The sequence below is a fragment of the Erinaceus europaeus genome, chromosome 19, assembly GCF_950295315.1.
Source record: "Erinaceus europaeus chromosome 19, mEriEur2.1, whole genome shotgun sequence".
NCBI classification, from domain to species: Eukaryota; Metazoa; Chordata; class Mammalia; order Eulipotyphla; family Erinaceidae; genus Erinaceus; species Erinaceus europaeus.
This window is the reverse complement of record NC_080180.1, coordinates 38,684,771-38,704,737: the sequence shown is the minus strand read 5'-3', so window position 1 is coordinate 38,704,737 and position 19,967 is coordinate 38,684,771. Positions and strand designations below refer to the sequence as shown.

Here is a 19,967-nt window from a genome sequence, read left to right as displayed (position 1 = left end):
CACACTTTAGCACTATGCTTCCAAGCTCCCAAACAGGCAAGTTGTCCTAGGTCTTAGGAATTTCTGTCTGCTGTTGCCTGCAATAAAATGCAAAAAGAGAACTAAGCAGGCAGGGAATTTTATAGGCTGTGGGGTGAAATTCAAAACTAATTATGCATTAATTTCAAACCTCAGGAAGTGCAGAGGTTGTGAATCATCTAGCTGCATCCAGAGAAGTCAAATGGAACAAAAATTCCTGGCACTTCCTATCAGGTTGCATGTACTTCAGGTCTGGTATTCTGGCTCTACTCCTATTTGAGAGGATATCCACACCATCATTCTGACTGCTTTATAGTCACGATAGTAATATACATTCATAACAGGTACCTGTGAAAGAAAGGAACACTTTATGTGTTTATGTGTGTAAATGACAACCCAAGGCTGCTTTTGTGTCTTCTGAATTCACTTGAAGGTGACCTGAGATTTTTTCTGTCTCTTTCAGCATCTGTGCCATATGAGTCTGACATTCCATCACATATAACTTTTTTTTTAACAGAACATATATTTTGTGAGTCTGTGGTTTGCCTGAACTTTTGTGAAATTCTGAAAGTGTTGCAGATAAAAATGATTTCCATTATTTTTTTTAATGGTATACCAGAAATTAAAAAAAAAAAGTAAACATTTTCCAGATTTATTTCAGGACATTCTTACCCCCTGGAATGTTTATTGGTAGAGCCCACAGATAATATGCAATTTTGAGATTTAGGCTAAGTAAGTACCACTTTGCAGTAGGTTTGGTAAAGTGAAAGCATTTCAAGCACATGTTCAGCCACAAAGTATTTGAGAATCTTAAGTTCGAGTGGCAGAAACCCTTCTGAAAAGGACAAAAGAGAGACTTTCTGCCCTTCCCCGGGGTTTCAGCATGTGGGACCAATATGGGCAATGCAAAGTTTAAACGGATGCAAATAATGAGGGGGAGGAGGCAATGCCCTGACCGTTCACGGATTTCTCCCTCCAAGGAGCTCACAAACTCTACGGAAGTCACAGAATGCTTGAATGCTTTATTTCATCAATATTTGCTTATGGAAATAAAGGGGAGTGACGAGGAGGGATAGGAGAGAGGTGGGAGGGGCTTGAAGCGGAGGGAGGTTCTGACCACAGCACGGCATACAAGTAACCTTGTCTGATGTGATCATTAACCTTTCTGGAAAGCGCAGCTGGCAGTTCTCTGAGGTTTGTCATTAGAATGTGAGGAGAGCCACACAGATACTGCCCAGACTATTCAAAGATTGTTTGGCTGCCTTTCAGAGCTACCGCTTCACGCTCCTGTTGCAGAAAGATGAGAGTCCAACAGTTCTTTGTGCTTTTCATTTTTATGATGAGCCTTCTTCTTATCAACGGACAGAAACCAGGTAGGACTTGAATAGTTTGTACTAACTTGTTGTTATGCCTGTTTGTGGGTTCTTCAGTGATTGTATTCACTTAGTTGAAAAATCGTTTAGGTGCGTTTGTGGGCATTGGGGACAAATGCAAAGGATCTCAGAAACGTGCTGTCATGTTAAGTCTGCTATTTGGGTATATGTATATTTTAAATAACTTCTTAAATAATGACTATCTTACGATTATCTCTCTAAATTAAAAAAATATTGATCTACTTAGTCCATATTTTGCTCCTATAAGAGGTACACAGTTTTGCAGGCAAGATGCAAATTCAACATATGTGTATTTTTAACTTCAGAGCTTTATTGAATAGCAGTTTACAGTACAGTCTTTTTTTTCATGACTCCCATCACCAAAGGTCTGTGTCCCTATCAAAAAAATATCTCTTTTAAAGAGCATGTTGCTGGTTAAAGTGTGACAACCTTAAGGGAATTAAAGAAATAATGTGGCAAAATGGAGATGAAATCTTAAAAACAGGTCAATAGTTGCTATTTCCATATATGATTAAATGTATGATTTTCTTTAAAGTGACAATTTTAGTATTGTTTTGTTTATATAGCCAAAAAGTATATATGGTCAAGATAATATTAGTAATAATTGACTTAACATATTTTTTCTAGAATAATATCCATTGTGTGTGTTTTTTTTAATGAATAGAAACTTAAATAGATTTATTCTATGTGCTTTGACTTTAAAGACAAGTAAAAAAAAAAGTAGAAAGTTTTCTACATGGGAAAAGAAACCCCCATATGTAATAGAAAAGTGTTGATATATATGCAAGTATGGGAGATTACTAACTAAATATATTCCATTTAGAACAGAAAATGGTTCATTGGTTAAAAATTCAGCTTCTGCCTCAGTTAATCAAAAGTTAGATCCCTGAAGTTATTTCAAGTGATGTCCCTAATCTGGCTCTTTCTATTTAAAAAAGGAACAGAAAAAAAAAGAAAGAAAGAAAGGTGGTAAGGAGGGGGAAAAAAAATCAAAATCAGTAGCTTAGAAGGCAGCCAAACTCTTGTTAACTATTCACAGCAGTTGCTAGTCAAACTATTTCTACTTCTTTGAAATACAAGGCACCTTGGACAATATCCTTGGAAAATCTTTGTGATTAGTCCACTACATAAAATCAAAGGTCTGGGAACACTTAGCAAGAAGTCAAATAGAAGGAAGAGGAAATTATTATTAGATCCTGTCATTAATATGAACTGTCTGGAATTCATCTCATGTATTCATGTTACATTCATCTTTCATATCATAACCACATCTGAGCAAAGTACAAATCATCTCAGTACAATTTGGATCCTTATATTCTACAAATTCAGCAATAGTTAACTTTTTAAAAAAAGTGCTTCTAATATTTCTCTGTCTCTCCCCCCCCCCCAGCTAATCTGATAATGAGAAGAAAATTTCACAGACACAACTGCTTTCAGAGGAGATGTCTACCTCTCCATTCCCGAGTGCCCTTCCCCTGAGGTATTTCTGATAAAAAACAGCTTTTCCTCTATTTGAGCAGTGTTCCAGATTACATATACCAAGCAATGTTTACGTCTATGTTGTAATATGTGATAATGACTCTATGGTGATGTCAGTTTAAGAGACGTGTGCTAGCTAATGAAACAGAGAAATGACATGATATTTGGAAATTGATTTCATAGTTAATGGGGACAGAAAATTTTTGACAACAGTTGAATCTGAGTGATGGCTATCTGGAGGGTCAATCCTACTGGAGGCATTTGAGAATTTGCACTATTAAAAGATCAGGAGAATTCAACTATGAAAGCGTGTCCACACTCTAATTATCCAGAATAAGCACATTTGCCATAAGATAACTGTGTGCTGGCAAGCATTAGAGTATAGTTACCCGAAACACACACTCATATGCACATGCACACTAGAGCACTGCTCAGCTCTATCTTATGGTAGTGCTGAGAACTGAACCTGGGACCTCCTTCAAGGCTTAGGCATAAGTCTTGTGCATAACCATTAGGCAATCTCCCTAGCCTCAAATAATTCTTTTCATACAGAAAGTCAACTTTATATTAACAGGATGACACTTTACAGCTTCATTCATAGAATTGCATCCTTAGGGATAAATTCCTCCCTTATTTTTTAAACTCTCATCGAAATACCATTGATTTTACCACCCCCATCAGTAATATTGATTGATTCCACTAAATGCAAAAAAAAAAAACTTGCCCAAATTTAAGTAGTTTCTTTGTACTAAAAAATAAGTTAGTATTCCACTGTAATTATTTTAAGTTTTTTAACGTATATACAATGTATCTCCCAAAAAAAGGAAAGAGAGAAGGAAAGAAAGAAAGAAAGAAAGAAAGAAAGAAAGAAAGAAAGAAAGAAAGAAAACCTTAGCTATATCCTTCAACTGGCCAACATGCGCTAAATTAGCTTACTCAGTTGGTCTGTTAACTGTAGCATTTATGACTCTATTCATCCAGAGGAAAGAATGGTTGCTGTGCCTATTGCCTAATGGGAGCTTTTGCTATCTTGTGAAAGCCCAGTGGAAAAGCTTTAAATAAAGCAAGGACAATCCAGTAATTTGCGTTTATCAAGTGAATTAAGACAAAAAGCCAAATTCTCCATGCCTGTATCTGTACTGTGTTATTCTTTGCTATCAAAATATGAAGAATAGGTTTGGTGGAAGAGGAATCCAGGAAAACACAGTAAATTTCTAAGAAGCCAATTAATGGGAACTAAAGGATGCTTTCAGGGGATTGTATATGCTACAAAACCTTTTGAGTGTGTGTTGACTAAGTATTTCAGTCTCATATAGATAATGATAAATATACCCTTAGGAGGAGTGAACAAGTTCAAGATTTTCCCAGCACTCCTCCACAAATAACAAAGAGGAGAGGAGGCATTTCACAGTAGCAAAGGAATTCCTGCATATACAGAGAAAGATATCCATATAACACAAATCAAAGCCTTTAGCTAGTCACACAGATTCTATTGACTTTCTCCACAAGCCACCTGCCATAAAACAAAAGGGTTTCAAATGGACAAGATAGAGTCCTGAGATCAAACTGCCAGAGTTAAGGGACATTTTGGCCTACAAAACAAATCTGCAAACTGAAAGGAAATTTAAATAGAAGTTAAATAAGTAGAAATTTATATAAAAGCTAACAAAACAGTTAATGACAGTCCTTTAAAGAATTTGGTGGAGTCCTTGAAAAAACTAAACTGCTCAGATCAAAGCATTATTTCCTCAGAGCTTACACTAGCCCTACCTTCTGCTACAATTCTTTGAAGAATATTTAAAAGTCACATTTTTTGGAACCCTGTAGTTGTATAAAAACCAATGCACATAAGATAATTTCCCAAGATCTTGTTCACTCAGTGCTTATAGTCACGACTGTTGTCAAATGTTTATAGTATAATTCTCACTGCCCTAAATACTTCCACAATTTTAATCTCTCTTGCAACAAAATAACTTGACAATTAGGGAAAGGCAGTGCAGGTCAAAATACGGGAACTAAGGCAGAAACTTCCTTTCAATCCTCTCCCTCCATTTTCAGCGGGTATTAGATAAAATCACATGTGGTTATTAGATTCAGCTAGGGTCAAGTAAGACTGTAAAATGATAGGGAAGGTAAACAGTTGGCTTTGGAAGGTTTCCAGATTAAGCCTCTTACATGTTTTTTCCCTTTTTAGCTCACTTAGTGGGGATGCCCTATAATCCTGACTCAATTTTTCTAGCTCATAGTGTCCTCTGCTGTGCTTCCTTAGTGAGATATCCGGATCTGTACAATTGGGTTAATTAAGTAGAAAAAGCTGTGCTGTATAACATTTTCATGTCTTGGTAATAGTGTTTACTCACAGAAATAATGTTGGTACTATTTTCAGCCCTAAGTGAATTAGAATAGACTCAAGCAAGAGAATGGACTTCAGGAAATCCAGGCTTAATGGTTATTGTAAGAGGTTTAGAGTAGAAAATAGGTAGGAACTTTAGATGTTAAGGATTTCCCCCGTCCAACAGCAAAATCTCACGTCAGTGCTTTCATTTCCAGATAGCTACACACTCTGCTAGTGTTACTTTAGAATTTTTTTTTTAAGTATAATACATTTTCATGGTGTGATTTTTTTTTTTCCTAACAGTATGGAAGACTGTAAAAATAAAAAATAAAGAGTCTTAATCATCAGTTGTTCATTTTCCAGAGGCAATAACTATAAATTATTTTTCTGGTTAAAATGTCTTTTAATGTTTATTTATTTACTTACCTACATTTTTTTTACCACAGCACTTCTCAGCTCTCGATTAAGGTGATGCTAGGGATTGAATCTGGGACCTTGTAGCCTCAGAGATGAAAATCCTTTTGCAAAACCATCATGCTATCTCCTTAGCTCTTAGTATTTTATTTAAAAATTTTATTTATTTATTAAAATTAAAAAAAAGGAGAGAGAGAACCAGAGCTTCACTCTGGCATATGCGATGCTGGGGACTGAATTCAGGACCTTATGCCTCAAGAGTCCAATGCTTTATCCACTACACCATCTCTTAGGGCATTAACATATTGTTTTAAATTGAGATCTGTTAATAGTCCCTGTCATCTTAACTATCATTCAAAATGCACTTTCACCTGTACCCACCTTCCACCCCACCACCATATTTATTTGTGGTTATTGGTGGTGCTGGGGATCTAACTGTGACTTCCTGAGTTCAAGTCCTTTTTGCTACTACTACATTTTCTCCCAGCCCTTCTGACTTATTCTGGTCCCCTCAAAGTTATAGATGTCTGACCCAACCTCTTCTGCCCTGCTTCACAACACTTTCTACAACTGTGTATTATTGTCTTAACTATTCTCTTTCTATTCTGCCTTTGACTTAATGAGAAGTTAATTCTGCCTTCAGCCCCAAATATCTACTGTAGTGTGGGATACTCCCATTTTAGCTGGGCTTTCTGAAAGAACTGCTTTGCCCTAAGCTGTATTTCAAAGCTTTAGTGACCTTTTCTTAAAAATCTTAACCTCTTCTTCTAATTCACAGAGAGAGCTAATTCCTCTTCCTAGAGAAAATGGAGCTTATCCAAATTTCACAATCAGCCCCTGCCCCAAACCATGAAGATTTACATCTGCAACACTTCTGTTTTCATTTCCCGATCTTCCATTAAAAGATGTCTCTCTTGAGTACAGTCAGTCTCTCCACACCTCAGCAACCTTGATCCAGTAATTACTCCCTTTCTTCCTCAGAACGTTCCATGTGTCAAAACTGATGATGTTTCATCTTTGAGAAAAGAAACAATGATCCCATAGTGTTCTTCTCTACATGGCCAAATTTCTGGAAAAGGTTATTTGCTCCTTCCCTCCCCTCTATTTCCCACACACTTGCTCTCTGTTACATTCCGGGAAAGGTTCCTAATAACTTTCCTCTTACTAATCCATGAACACATTATTGAACCTATGCTAAACATATATATATATATATATATATATATATATATATACATACATACATACATGTAGGTTGGCTTTGTCTCAAGAACACATCACTTGCTGTTCTTTTCAGGACCTGTAGGAGGGTATCCAGTTGCTTTCTTAGAGCCACTTTAACTGTTCTACAGACACCACAACCTCTGTAGTGTATATACAGATTACTACCAAGCCTTATGTACACACTGCATTTTACATTTAAGTGTGTGTGTGTGTGTGTGTGTGTGTGTATACCTCATGCTTCCAAGTTCTGTGCTGCCACCTCCCAGGGCCTTTGTACACACTACTTATTCTGTAATTCAAGGCTCTTTCTGAATTATACATGTGAGATATTATTTCCATAACTCTGTCTCAGCAGTATTACATCTCCCCAACATGACTTCAACATCTTAGTTAACAGAAGATTCTGGTCTTCATTTTGGTTCTGAGAAGTTCTTGCTTATTGGTTTATTTTATTATCTAACCCTTCTAAATAGTAAATCCAGTCATATCACTGGCTTTGCTTACTTGTTTTTTTGTTTATTTGTTTGTTTTTCCTAAGGGAGAGACAGCTTCCTTCAATGTGGTAAGGGAGGGGGTTGAGCCTGGGTTGCACACATGGCAAATCAGTGCATGATCCAAGAGAACTAGTTCTCTGGCTCAAATCATGTCACACCCTGATGAAAATTCTTGACAGGGGGAACTCCCCTACTTCAATAGACAACACCCAATACCATCTATCACCTCTTTCCTGAAGGGGAAGACAGAATCAAGACAATATGGATAGCTTACATTTCAGCTCTGGCCAGCTAGCTCAATGACTGGTGACCATTGGTAAGACTTTTCTCTTACCTTATCATAAGCATGCCTCAGACATAGTAAGTGCTAAACAGATAGCAGCTAGAAATGCTATTATTATTGTTACCTTTACTTTCAAGCCAGCACATTCTTCAACTTTGCTATTTCTCGAGATGTACTTTTGCCTGAAATGTTTTCCCCTCCCCCGCTTCATTATCACTTCATCCTTCCCTGAGTTTGACACTCTTGCTAAATGTATGTGTTACAGCACGTACATCTATGAAAGTACTTGCCTTACTGCACTGCCACTGTTAGCTGACTGCACTTCTCCCTGCCTCAGTATGCCATCTATGCCTTGAAGACTGAACGTGTGTATCCTGAAGGAAGGCTGGGGAGACAGCATAAATGGTTATGCTGGGGGAGGGAGGTTTTCAGGTCCTGGTGCATGATGGTGGAAGAGGAGCTAGGCTGGAAGTGAGAGCGTTTTGCTGAAAACTGGGAAATTTTACCCATGTCTCAACAGCTGTATTTACTGTAAGCCATTAGTCCTCCCCCCCATACTACTACTACTACTGATAAAGAAAGTCATCATATTAAATAGATTGAGGGCAGTGGTACATTTATTTAAACACAATAATACTATGGGCAAGGGTCCTGGTTCAAGCTCCCATGCTCCACCTGGCAGGTGAGACAGTTTTGTGAGTGGTGAATCAAGTCTACAGGTATCTGTCTTTCTCTCCCTCTCTTTCTCTCCCTCTCCCTCTCACTTTCTCTCTGTTCTATTAAATGAGAAAGGGGGAGGGGAGGGATGCCAGAAGTGATGGATTCAAAGTGCTGGCACCAAGCCCCAGGAAGTGGAGGGAGGCAAAAACTATACACACACACACACACATACACACACACATATGTGTATATTGAGGGTGTTGATGTTCACCACTATAAGCCAGAAGTGAAGAGGTGCAGTGCTCTGGTAAAAATAAATAAATAAATAATAATAATAACATTATTATTAGATTAAAAAGAAAGGGAACTAGAAGTATATAATAGTAATCTTAAGAGGACTTGAGTTGGCTACTGAAGAAACTGAGATAAAGAGAAACTGCTCTAGGACCCAGAAATAAGTATACAAGATGCCTTGAGGGACCACTAGGGGAAGTTGAGGCAGAATTTCTGTCTTTGTAGAGGTTGTGGAAAGAATACAGTGTCTGTGTGTGGGGGGGGTAAGGAATGGGAGTGGGGGGCTACAAATAAACTAATTTAAATCAACAGAATCTGGCTTTGGTAAGCACAGCAGGGGTCTTCCCAAAGGGGTATCCAATACAGACCCTGGAAGCAGCAGAGACTGCTGATCACAAGGACTACTTACTGGAAAGGCCGTATCAGGAGTTAGTGCCTATTTAAGGTCCTTGACGGAATAAATGGGTGCTTAGAGGCAACAATGCCATAAAGTCACTTAGCCAAACTCAGAACACATATTTATCTTTGTATCTTTAGCTGAATATGTTGCCTGTGGACTGGGTATGGTGTCTTGTAGCAAAAGTAAAAGACTGGAGGAGAGGTAGAAGTGGAGGCACTAGGATGTAAATGGAGTTTTCTTACTTTTACTTAATTAATTAGTTTTTGTTTTGTTTTGTTTTTGACCAAGGTTATTTCTGGAGCTTGGTGCTGGCACTATGAATCCACCACTCCTGCTCCTGGTGGCCATTTTGCCTGTTTTTTTTTTTTTTTAGGATGACAGATGTGCTTAACCATGTGTGCCACCACCTGGCTCCCTGGAATTTTCTTAATAATTGACTTATATGTAATTGATCTTATATTTTCTAACCTTGATGAAATTATTATTTGTATAGTTTTAATAAATTCTTTCTTTTTCTTTTCTTTTCTTTCTTTTTTCTTTTCTTTTTTTTGTTGAGGCAGAGAGGTTAAGAGAGACCACAGCTCTGAAGCTTCCTTCAACACAAGACGCTGGGCTTGAAACTATTTTACTTGTCTTCTCTTGAGATTTAAAAAAAAAATTTTTTTTATTTATTCCCTTTTTGTTTCCCTTTTTTATTGTTGTTGTTATTGATGTCGTCATTGTTGGATAGAACAGAGAGAAATGGAGAGAGGAGGGGAAGACAGAGAGGAAGAGAGGAAGATAAACACCTGCAGACCTGCTTCACTGCTTGTGAAGTGGCTCCCCTGCAGGTGGGGAGCTGGGGGCTTGAACTGGAATCCTTGCGCAGGTCCTTGTCCTTTGCACCACGTGTGCTTAACCCACTGTGCTACAGCCTGACTCCCTTCTTTTGAGGTTTTTATGTACAAGCTCATACCACCTACAGGTTGCAAAAGTTTTACTGTTTGCTTATTTCTATATGTATATTTACTTTAAATTTACTTGTGACTTTGAATCTAAAAGGTGTTGATAACCATCTTTCCTTTGAATGGATTATTTACTTCATTAATTGATTATTATTGTTATTGTTTTTATTTTACTAGAACACTGTTCAGCTCTAGCTTATAGGTGGTGTGGGGACTGAACCTGGGACCTTTGTTTGGTGTCACAGGCACAAGGCTTTTTGCATAGCCATTTGGCTATTTCTTTTTTTTTTTAATTGGGGAATTAATGTTTTACATTCAATAGTAAATACAATAGTTTGTACACGCATAACATTCCCCAGTTTCCCATTTAACAATACAACCCCCACTATGTCCTCTATCATCCTTCATGGACCTGTATTCTCCCCACCCACCCACCTCAGAGTCTTTTACTTTGGTGTGATATGCCAATTCCATTTCAGGTTCCACTTCTGTTTTCTTTTCTGATCTTGTTTTTCAACTTCGGCCTGAGAGTGAGATCATCCCATATTCATCCTTCTGTTTCTGACTTATTTCACTCAACATGATTTTTCAAGGTCCATCCAAGATCAGCTGAAAACAGTGAAGTCACCATTTTTTACAGCTGAGTAGTACTCCATTGTGTATATATACCACAACTTGGTCAGCCACTCAGCTGTTGTTGGACACCTGGGTTGCTTCCAGGTTTTGGCTATTACAAATTGTGCTGCCAAGAACATATGTGCACACAGACCTTTTTGGATGGATGTGTTGGGTTCCTTAGGATATATCCCCAGGAGAGGAATTGCAGGATCATAGGGTAGGTCCGTGTCTAGCCTTCTGAGAGTTCTCCACAGAGGTTGGACCAATTGACATTTCCACCAGCAGTGCAGGAGGGTTCCTTTGACCCCACATCCTCTCCAGCATTTGCTGCTGTTACCTTTTCTGATGTATGACATTCTCACAAGAGTGAAGTGTTATCTCATTGTTGTCTTTATTTGCATTTCTCTGACAATCAGAGACTTGGAGCATTTTTTCATGTGCTTCTCGGCCTTTTGGATCTCTTCTGTGATGAATATTCTGTCCATGTCCTCCCCCCATTTTTGGATGGGGTTATTTGTTGTCTTGTTGTTGAGTTTGGCAAGCTCTTTATATATGTTGGTTATCAAACTCTTATCTGATGTATGGCATGTAAAGATCTTCTCCCATTCTGTGAGGGGTCTCTTGGTTTGGGTAATGGTTACTTTTGCTGTGAAGAAGCTTTTTAATTTGATGTAGTCCCATAGGTTTATACTTGCCTTAGTCTTCTTTGTAATTGGATTCGTTTCATTGAAGATGTCTTTAAAATTTATGCGGAAAAAAGTTCTGCCAATATTTTCCTCTAAGTATCTGATAGTTTCTGGTCTAACATCCAAGTCCTTGATCCACTTGGAATTTACTTTTGTATTTGGTGAAATACAGTGATTCAGTTTCATTCTTCTGCATGTTTCAATCCATTGTTTCCAACACCATTTGTTGAAGAGACTCTGCTTTCCCCATTGAATAGTCTTAGCCCCTTTGTCAAAGATTAGATGTCCATAGGTGTGGGGCCTCATTTCTGGGCTCTCAATTCTATTCCACTGGTCAGTGTGTCTATTCATATTCCAGTACCAAGCAGTTTTGATGACAATGGCCCTGTAATACAGTTTGAAATCTGGGAGTATGATGCCTCTGGTTCTGTTCTTTTTTCTCTAGATTGTTTTGGCAATTCTAGGTCTTTTCTGGTTCCAGATAAACATCTGTAGCATTTTTTCTATTCTCCTAAAAAATGTGCTTGGGATCTTGATGGGGATAGCATTAAATTTGTAGATGGCTCTGGGTAATATATTCATTTTGATGATGTTAATTCTTCCCACCCATGAACATGGAATATCTTTCCACTTCTTTGTGTCTTTTTCAATTTCTTTGAGTAGTGACTCATATTTTTCAGTATACAAGTCTTTCACTTCTTTGGTTAGATTTACTCCTAGATATTTTATTGTTTTTGTTGCTATAGTAAAAGGAATTGATTTATGGATTTCAATTTCTTCTAACTTAGTGTTTGCATAGAGGAATGCCACTGACTTTTGAATGTTAATTTTATAGCCTGACACCTTACTATATTGCCTGATGATTTCCAAAAGCTTCTCGCTGGATTCCTTAAGTTTTTCCATGTATACTATCATGTCATCTGCAAATAAGGAGAGTTTGACTTCTTCTCTTCCAATCTGTATGCCTTGAATTCCTTGCTCCTGCCTGATTGCTATGGCAAGAACTTCCAACACTATGTTGAATAGTAATGGTGATAGTGGGCAGCCCTGTGTAGTACCTGATCTGAATGGAAATGCTTCCAGTTTTTCACCATTGAGTATGATGTTGGCTGTAGGTTTGTAATATATAGACTCCACTATCTTCAGGAATTTTCCAATTATTCCCATTTTTTATAGTGTTTTGATCATAAAGTGATGTTGAATTTTGTCAAAGGCTTTCTCTGCGTCTATTGATATGACCATGTGGTTTTTGGTCTTACTTTTGTTGATGTGGTGGAGCACATTGATTGATTTACGTATATTAAACCAACCTTGCATGCCTGGGATAAACCCCACTTGGTCATGATGAACAATCTTTTTGATATACTGCTGTATCCGGATGGCTAGAATTTTGTTCAATATTTTCGCATTTATGTTCATCAGAGATATGGTCTGTAGTTTTCTTTATTGGTTGTGTCCCTATCTGCTTTTGGTATCATAGTGATGTTGGCTTCATAGAAGTTGGCAGGGACCATTTGGCTATTTCTGTGGCCCAGATAATCAGTTGAATTTATAGCTAACATTTTAGTTGTTTCTTGTGTTTTTTTGTTCCTCTGTTTTTCCTTTTCTCCTTCCTTTTGTACTAAGCAAATATTTTCAATTGCAAAATTTAAATCCTTTAATGATTTTTTTCTATATTATTTTCTTAGTGGATGCTCTAAAACATAAGTAATACATACCTGAATTTAGCAGAATCGATATCAGATTATACTATTTTAAATCCAGCAAGATGTAAAGATATATATCTACCTCTACTCTTTCCTTTTTTAAAATATAGTATAAACTATACATATAGTACAACTCCAACTTTACTTTATGGTATTATACAATTTTAAGCCCATTAATGAAACTGAGAGGAGGACTGGGAAGACAGTATAGAAGCTATATAAAATACTTTCATGCAGGGAGTCGGGCGGTGGCGCAGTGGGTTAAGTGCACGTGGTGCAAAGCTCAGGGACCGGCGTAAGGATCCCGGTTAGAGCCCCCGGCTCCCCACCTGCAGGGGAGTCGCTTCACGGGCGGTGAAGCAGGTCTGCAGGTGTCTATCTTTCTCTCCCCTCTCTCTCTGTCTTCCCCTCCTCTCTCCATTTCTCTCTGTCCTATCCAACAACAAAGCAACGTCAACAATGGCAATAATAACCGCAACGAGGCTGCAACAACTAGGGCAACAAAAAGGGGGAAAAAATGGCCTCCAGGAGCGGTGGATTCATGGTGCAGGCACTGAGCCCAGCAATAACCCTGGAGGGGAAAGAAAAAAAAAAAAAAAAAAGAAAGTCTTAAAAAAAAAATAATAAAAATACTTTCATGCCTATAGGGGCCAGATGGTGGCGCACCTGGTTAAACACATACATTACAGTGCACAAGGATGTGGATCAAGCCCCTGATCCCCACCTACAGGGGATAAGCTTCAGGAGTGGTGAAGTAGGGCTACAGGTGTCTCTCACTCTCTATTTTCTCCTCCCTTCTCAATTTCTCTCTGTCTCTATCCTATAATAAATAAATAAAAATAAAATATTTTCTGCCTGGACTTACAAGGCCCCAAGTTGAAACGTAGGCACTACCATAAACCCGAGTTGAGCAGTGTTCTAGTGAAAAAAGAAGAGTTTAAAATAATTAAGGAAAAGGAGAAAGAAACTGAGGGGAGAGGAAGCATTTATGTATAGTTTGCTCTATTTGATTTATTTATTAGCTCTGACTCCAGTCACTATTAGATTTATCTACTGTTTTAGTCTGTGTGGGCTGGCATAACAGATAGCCATAGACTAGTTGACTTATAAACAACTGAAAGTTATTTCTTATATTTTTGGTGGGTTAAAGTTTAAGAACAAGGCTTTGGCAGACTGAGTACCTGGTAAAACCTGCTTCCTGTTTCAGAGACAGCTATCTTTCCACCCTGTGCTCACATTTTAGAAAGAAAGAGCCCTTGGTTTCTACTCCATCCCCTCCCTCTTTTATTGCCTTTATCTTTATAAGGACAGAGAAACAGGGAAGGAGAAAGAGAGGGGGGGGGGGAGAGACATGCAGCATTGTTCAACTGCTTGTGAAGTTCTCTCCCCTGCAGGGAGTGACCAGAAGTTTGAATCTAGGTCTTCACATATGCCCAGCCCCCTGTGTTCTGCTTTAGAAGGGCATTAATTCCATGATCACAGTCAACAGGCCTCCCAGCCTCATTACCTAATCACTTCTGGAGAATCGATCAATCTCTGAATTCCATCACATTGAAGCTTTTTAAATTTATTTTATTTTTTTATATTTATTATCCATTTTGTTGCCCTTTTTTATTGTTGTTGCAGTTATTATTGTTGTTGTTATTGATGTTGTGGTTGTTAGAACAGAAAGAAATGGAGAGAGGAGGGCAAGACAGAGAGGGAGAGAGAAAGATAGACACCTGCAGACCTGCTTCAGCTCTTGTGAAGTGACTCCCCCCAACCTCTGCAGGTGGGGAGCAGGAAGCTCAAACCTGGATCCCTACACTGGTTCTTGCACTTTGTGCCACATGCTCTTAACCCACTGGGCTACCACCCAACTCCTGAAGATTTTGGTTTCAATGTATGACTTTGGAGGAACACAAAGATTCAGTTTACAGCACTTAAATTCTTTCCTATTTGCTATAGGTCCTTTGGACATTGTCCAGAAACTTTTATTTTGTTTGTTTCTGTTTTAAAAAAGAATTTTCATCAGTGATGGTGACTTTACTGAGAAGAGGGACCACAGTGCTCCCCCTTCTCTCTTTCACTCTCTACCATTTTCCCTTTCTCCTTTCTTCCTTCCATCTTTCCTTCCTTCCTTCCTTCCTTCCTTCCTTCCTTCCTTCCTTCCTTCCTTCCCAGTTCTGGAAGTATTGCAATGGGCAGAGTGCTAGACTCCCAAAGTTCTGAATTCAGTCACCAGAATTACATGTACCAGAATGATGTCCTGATTCTTTCTGTTCTTCTTTCTCTGTCTCATTAATAAATGGATCTTTTGAAACAGAAAAAAAAAAAAAAAGCCCTCCAGTTGTGATATATATATTCTTTTTACCAGAGCACTGCTCAGCTCTGGTTTATGGTGGTGCAGGGATTGAACCTGGGACTTTGGAAAGTCTCTGCATAATTATTATGCTATCTACCCCCATCCTTTGCTTTCTAGAAAAGTTACTTACAGGTGGGGGAAATAGCATAGTGGTTATGCACAGACTTTCATGCTTGAGGCTCAGAAATGCCAAGTTTAGTTCCCCAGCTGAGAGGGAGAGAGAGATAGAGGAAGAAGAAGGAAGAAAGGATATCCATACCGGTTAACTCTTATAATAGCCAAGTCAAGAAAATCCTATTGTTCATATTCTTGGCTAACAGTGGGTGTTGTAAATACATAATAGTCTTTTTCAATCAAATAAGCAAAATACCTGTTTCATTTTTATGTTCAGAATCTAGACTCTCTAAGTTGGGAATGATTTCTAAAAGAGACATACATGCCTGCATCGTTTTTCTCCTAATTTGGTTGTAATTAATGCCCAACTGTGACTTGTCAGGAAAAGAGAAGAAGAAATAGGTGGAGGCTTCTAGAAATGTTTTTAGGAGGCAGCCCAAGCTAACATCCTAGGAGGATCTTGACAATTCTCCACCCACTGTAAAAGGTCATCCTCCACCCCCCATGGGGCTTTACCTCTCAGACCAACTGTTTTGATATGAAAAGAGACAGAAGGAGAGAAGGATAGAAAGCACAGCACTAAAACTTCCTTCAGTGCAGAGATGGCCAGTCTTGAACTTGGGTCACTCATATGCCAAAGCAGGTGCATGGTCAAGTGAGTTGTCTTGCTGGCCTTATTTTTATCATCGAATAGAAATGATAACACCATATATTCAAAACATAATTCTAAGTAATAATTGTCACATAGTCTTATAACATTAAAAGATTTCAAGGAACCATGCTCTCTGCTAAATAAAATACTTATGATTAATACTTTGCTTCTGATGTCTTTTGTTGTTGTTGTTGGCCTACTGTCGGGGTTCCTGGGGGGGAGGGGAGATGAGGCAGGAGTGAGTTCGCTAAAGGGGGTCTTCTAGCGTATGGTGCAGGACGATACACAAACCTCTTTAGGGTACTATTGTGGGGAATGGAACTTTTTATTTATTTATTTACTTTCAGTTATTATTGTTGTCATTGTTGGATAGGACAGAGAGAAATGGAGAGAGGAGGGGAAGACAGAGAGGAGGAGAGAAAGACAGACACCTGCAGACCTGTTTCACCACTTGTGAAGTGACTCCCTGCAGGTGGGGAGCCAGGACTCAAATGGGGATCCATATGCTGGTCTTTGCACTTTGTGCCACTTTCGCTTAATCAGCTGCGCTACAGCCCAACTCCCGAGTGGAACCTTTTTATTGATACAGGTACAAGTTAGTTTATAAAGGGGTAGCTGTGCAGGGGAAGTAGCCAGCTGGCCAATGAGATCAATATTTCCTTATAAGGGAAAAGAGATCAAGGTGATGAGAAGGTATGGATGGTGATGCAGGAACAAGGAAATAGAAATATAAGGAAGGTGAAGCCCACCAGAAGGGGGCAGGGGTAGATGATGAGTGAGGCTGATAGGAAGGTTGAAATTCCCAGCGTACTCTGGCCGCATCTCGCTCCAACACAAGGCTGGCATGCCAAGGGGAGTTTGATAGACTAGCTTGGGGTGGGAGTGTGGGGTCAACCATCCATGCTCAAACACACATCAGACCCACAGCCTACTCCAAATAGTTGGTATAAACATCAGGAACCAAAACCCAAAATATTATGAAAAACAGAGGTCTGGCGAGATATGATAACAGTCATGCAAAGAGGGGACCTTGCAGTGGTGCTCCTGGTTAAGTGCACATAGTACTAAACACACGGACCCAGGTTTAGGCCCCCACTCCCCACCTGCAGGTGGAATGCTTGAGTGGTAAAGCAGATCTGCTGGTGTTTATCTTTCTCTCCTCTCTATTTCCCTTCTCTTCTCAATTTCTCTCTGTCCTATCAGATAAAAATGGAAAGAAAAAAAATAGAAGAAAATCATTGCTGGTAGCAGTGGATTCATAATGCAGGCACTGAGCCCCAATGATAACCTTAGTGATCAAAATAATAATAATAATAAAATAAATAAGAAAAAGAAAAGAAAGAAAAAAGGAGGAGGAAAGAAAAATAGTTATGCAGAGACTTTAGTGTCTGAGACCTGAACATCGAGGTTTGGCCCCCAGCACTACAGAAAGTCAGAGCTGAGCATTGCTCTAGTAAAATAAATAAATGAAAATAAATTTCTCCAATGACATACATTCAGATCTAAATATATATATATATATATATATATATATAGAGAGAGAGAGAGAGAGAGAGAGAGAGATAGGTGCTATATTTTATAACAGAAAAAAAAATTTGCTTTTAGTACAGAACAGCACGGATACATTTTTCATAATTCACTGTCACATGATTATGAAGTCTGGGTCAATTAATCTGCTAGATCGTATTTCTAATTTTGATGTGCTTCTTTTCCCTTCCCTTCCAAAACTAGATCTTGTCTAAGTAACTTCATGGGTCTGCCAGAAACAGAAGAGGAGTAAAGGGAAGGGAAGCTATCCACCAAGACTAGAGTGATTATGTCTAAGTTCCTGTACAAAGGAATCACTTGCAAAGCACCTGGGCTGGTTTATTCGTTTCACAGGATTCTCTTCTTTCTGCCTTCTTCTTAGAGGAGGATGACACAAATTGAAAAGCTGTTCCATTCTGAAGCACAACAATTACCTGCACAACAAAAGTCTCCCATTTTTTTTGCACATGACCATTGTACACTGGTTGAAAGAAAAAAAATGTTTTTTAATGTCTTAGAATGCTAATAAAAATGTGCAAGAATTGAAAGTTTTTCATTTTATATTTCTATATTTCCCCCGATGTTTTTGAATTTTAAATTTTGTGTACATTTCAGTGACTTAAAATATATATGTATATGCACTATCTGAATTAATTGCCTTGACCATTTGACTTTGAAGAATAAAGAAAACAATGGATTCATGAATTATTTACATAGAGAGACTAAGAAGGAAGCTGTTACTGGCTACCACTTTTACATGGTACACTTTAATGCTTATAAAAATATTTTATTTTGATTAATGGCCATTTTAAATTATAAGAGGAAGTTGTAAATCTAATTATTGCTCATTTAGTTTAAGATTGAAGTGTTGATCTCTGAGTCTTTTTTTATTGTGTAAGCATTAAAAATCAATGTTAAAAAAAAAAAGTCAGTTTGACTTTTCTTTGGAATTTCTGTTTCATGTCCGTAACTCATTTGTACTGAAAGTTCCTCAGATAGGCCCACTTAAGGTTAACTTTTTTTTTTTTTTTTTTTTATCAAAGCACACATAACTCAAATCTGGTTTATGGTGGTACAGGGGATCAAACTTGGAACCTTTGCTGCCTTAGGTATGAAAATTTTTTGCATACCCATTATGCTATCTCCCCAGCCCTTAAAATACTTTCCTTAAGGTTGACATTTCAAATAACAACATTCCAAGTTGTTAACTATGCTCTATAACTTGTACTTTTTGAAAGACTTAGACTGGTGCTAGAAAGTTCTTCCTATTTTACTATGAGTTAAGTCTTGGTATGAAAATTTACATTAGAATTTTTAAACATAAACATTTTTTATAAATTTATAAAAATTTTATAAACATAAAATGGGAGAAGTCACCAACCATTAACTCTTATTTTGTTAAAATAAAAGATTGGGCTTAACATATCTAGAATGTGGGATAGTTGTACCATTATAAGTCAGAACTCTCTTATTAAAATAAAACCATATATACTTGAGAAATAAGAATATTTGCAAGATTTGTCTCATTTTTTTTCCCTCCAGGGTTATTTCTGGGGCTTGGTGCCTGCACCATAAATCCACTGCACCTGGAGGCTATTTTTTTCCTTTTGTTGCCCTTGTTGTTTTTATTGTTGTTGTAGTTATTATTCTTCCCCCTCTTGTTATTATTGATATCTTTGTTGTTGGATAGGACAGAGAGAAATGGAGAGAGGAGGGGAAGACAGAGAGGGGGAGAAAAAGATAGACACCTGCAGACCTGTTTCACCGCCTATGAAGCGACCTCCCTTCAGGTGGGGAGCAAGGGGCTCAAACCAGGATCCCTACACCAATCTCTGCACTTTGTACCATGTGCACTTAACCCACTGCGCTACCGCCCAGCCCCCGATTTGTCTCAATTTTATAGCTTATGAAAGAAAGGTATCTTTTAGATTGGAAGGTGCTTGTATAAATTTTTGTAATTAAATTTATACACAAACAAAAGATAATTTTATGAAAGTTGTTACACCTCCATATTTAAATTGCATGTTTTGGGGGAGATAATCATTTTAATTTCTTGGCACAGTGTATTTCAGTAGAAACATAAGCTATTATACTACCATTTATTGTGTTTATGTTTAAAGCACAGTTTATATATTGTATACAACAGAATCATAAATTTTATAATCAGATGCATTTCTTTGAATATAAAACCACACTTTTTCAATATAGATGATCATGTTCACAGAAACAGTTAAAATTAGCTCATGTTATTGTAAACTGATTAAATGTTTACGGATTTCTCTTTCTACAACTTCAGTAACTGCTCAATAAAATACCCAGTGATTTGGATGTACATTGTCCTTGCTTCATATAAGAAATGTTCAGAGACTTAGGTACAATAT

The 19,967-nt window shown here is 37.9% G+C and overlaps 1 protein-coding gene across 1 annotated transcript; it reads left to right on the top strand.

Annotated features, from left to right (window-relative positions):
- The first annotated feature begins 1,115 nt into the window (after positions 1-1,115).
- APELA (apelin receptor early endogenous ligand) lies at positions 1,116-19,914 on the top strand. The gene is made up of 3 exons (XM_016194635.2): positions 1,116-1,391; positions 2,803-2,892; positions 17,791-19,914. The coding sequence occupies exons 1-2, from the start codon at positions 1,319-1,321 to the stop codon at positions 2,889-2,891; spliced, it is 162 nt and encodes a 53-aa protein (XP_016050121.1). The 5' UTR covers positions 1,116-1,318; the 3' UTR covers position 2,892; positions 17,791-19,914.
- The last annotated feature ends 53 nt before the right edge of the window (positions 19,915-19,967 follow it).

Excerpts from the sequence above, each read along its gene's own strand:
- APELA (XM_016194635.2), top strand. The coding sequence starts at position 1,319 with ATGAGAGTCCAACAGTTCTTTGTGCTTTTCATTTTTATGATGAGCCTT. Across the intron at positions 1,392-2,802 it reads TATCAACGGACAGAAACCAG|CTAATCTGATAATGAGAAGA; the intron begins GTAGGACTTGAA and ends CCCCCCCCCCAG.